Source organism: Chenopodium album, chromosome 26 (genome assembly GCF_948465745.1).
Source record: "Chenopodium album chromosome 26, dcCheAlbu1.1, whole genome shotgun sequence".
NCBI lineage: Eukaryota > Viridiplantae > Streptophyta > Magnoliopsida > Caryophyllales > Amaranthaceae > Chenopodium > Chenopodium album.
In genome coordinates this window covers 28,333,241-28,335,619 of record NC_137859.1, presented here as the reverse complement: position 1 = coordinate 28,335,619, position 2,379 = coordinate 28,333,241, and the positions used below count along the sequence as shown (strand labels likewise).

At 37.7% G+C, this 2,379-nt stretch overlaps 1 protein-coding gene across 1 annotated transcript; it reads right to left on the bottom strand.

Annotated features, from left to right (window-relative positions):
* Positions 1 to 335: 335 nt before the first annotated feature.
* Positions 336 to 836, bottom strand: LOC145616976 (uncharacterized). Its single transcript, XM_081671686.1, has one exon. The coding sequence runs from the start codon at positions 834 to 836 to the stop codon at positions 336 to 338; it is 501 nt and encodes a 166-aa protein (XP_081527812.1).
* Positions 837 to 2,379: the final 1,543 nt, after the last annotated feature.

Below are 2,379 nucleotides of genomic sequence, written 5' to 3'. Positions count from 1 at the left end.
TACTAGGGTTTTTTTTTAAGGGGGAAAAGAGGTAAATTAGATTATCTTAAAATTCGATTACACAGATCCAACCAAAGTAGCAAAAGAAGCATGCTTACCATAAAGCAGATGCAAGCTACCCAAAATATTAAAAGCCAAAACAAGAAATAATCTAAATTAGCCGAAATAGACGAAAATTTCCTGCAATCAAAGTATAGCAGGCTAAACAAATTCAGCTTATTGAACCAAACATTCCTGATGGTAACCATAACCATCAAGAAGCACTCTCATTAGCTTCCTACACATAAATGTCTCTAGTACTCACTGTTGGGGAGTCTTAAATCTTTCCCATTCTATCAATTCCCCCCCTTCTCCATAGCTAACTTGGCAAGACAATGTGCTGCTCCATTAGCTTCCCTAGGAATGTCGCCGAAATTGAAGCTACAACCCTTACTTAGAAGGGCTTCCATGTCATTGAGGATCGCTGCCAGCTCACTCATCCCATGTTTCTTTATGTCCTTAATGGTTTTCTGAAGTGTTTGAGCATCGGTTTCCATAATAGCAACCTTGAACTGAGCATCAACCGCCATTTGCATTCTTCCCATCATAGCAAGCAACTCTGCTTCAGTTGGGTTCCTGGCTTTATTTTTCCACGCCTTGCCCATCATCCACAACCCTGCCAAGTCTCTGATGATCACACCAGAAGCTGCACAACCCTTTCCATTCCAAGCTCTGTTAGTGTTAATCTTGACAGTCTCACCAACTAGCCTTTTCCACTTAGCAGTTTCCTGTCTCAAGGCCAAAGGATTACCTTGTCCCTGAGACACATTAAAGATTGCAACAAGTCCACCATGCATCTATTTAATATAAATATGGGATGCGGCATAGCTAACTGAAAAACCGTGAGATTATTACGAGCTTTCCAAAGATGCCAAATAGTCACAGAAAATATTACGTTCTAATTACCCCTAAAGATAAATTATTTTTAACCCAATCATCCCAAAATATTACGTTCCAATTACCCCTAAAGATAAATTATTTTTAACCCAACCATCCCAAACAATGTTAAAAAAGGTGTGGTGATTAAAATTGTTATCCAATCTATTTCCTCTAAAAATTCTTTACCACAAAACTCTAGAGTTGACATAATCTCTAAATAAATGTAAATGATCCTCTTTGTCAAAGTTACACCAAGTGAAAATTGGATCAAAATTATTGACAGTTTGAGCAAGAACGGTAGCCACGGGAAGAATACTATGAGCACAATTCCAAATAATCATTTTGTACTCGTATGGAATTTTTAAGTGCCATATATGCTTCCAGCTTATAGAGGGGAAGGAAGGGTGAGAAACAAAATTGCAACACAGCTTATAAGAGCTTCTAATGGTGGAAGAACCACTAGACTCCAAACCCCAACACAACACATCATTCATCTCACTAACTTGAGGGAGAGGGATATTTTCAACAAGGGAGCACAAATAATTCGGAATGATATGTTTAATTCTACTAGTGTTCCATTTCCCATTAGTGATGATATATATTACTCACCCTCTAATGCGCTATGGAATCGGGAATAGGAGTGTTAATAGAAAGATAAATAGGCTTATTCCCCACCCAATGATGATACCAAAGACACGCATCCTCCCCATTTCCTATTCTAAAAGCAATTCCCTTTGGAAGGAGGTGTTTACCCTTGAATATATCTTTCCACAATGGAGAGTCACTAGGAATACGGAAGCAATTAAGAAAGGTGGAATTTTTGAAGTATCTAGCTTAAAGAATTCTAACCCACAACTTAATTATTAGATTCTTGAATAATTCTCCAAGCTAGTTTGGCCATGAAAGCAAGATTCCAATTTCTTAATTTACGAATCCCCAAACCCCCCATCCCTAATGGGAGACACATCTTTTCCCAACTAGTCCTAGAAAGGTATTGAGATCTGTCTACCTTATCCCAAAGAAAATTTCTACAACTTTTTTCAAGATCATTGAGGATGAAAATAGGAAGAAGGGTAGTTTGCATGACATAGAGGGGGTAAGATAGAGTTATGAACTGATTTAATTAAAGTGCATCTCTCGGCCATGTTAGACATTTTGGCTTGCCAACCCTTTATCCTATCCTTAGTCTTGTTAAGAAGATCCTAATAGTCGACCTTTCTATGTCTATTAGGGCTTATATTAACTCCTAAATACTTACCAAAAGGAGCTCCTTGGATGTTAGAAGCATTAAGAATAGCCATCTTTAGTGAAAGACACATTTTAGGAGGAAATATAACTTTCGACTTGGTAGAACTAATGTAAAGACCGGAATTGGCACCAAACTCCATGAGCATATTTTTTATAACTTCAACATTATTAACCGTCGCTTCCAAAAAGGAAAATGTCATCCGCATAGAAAAG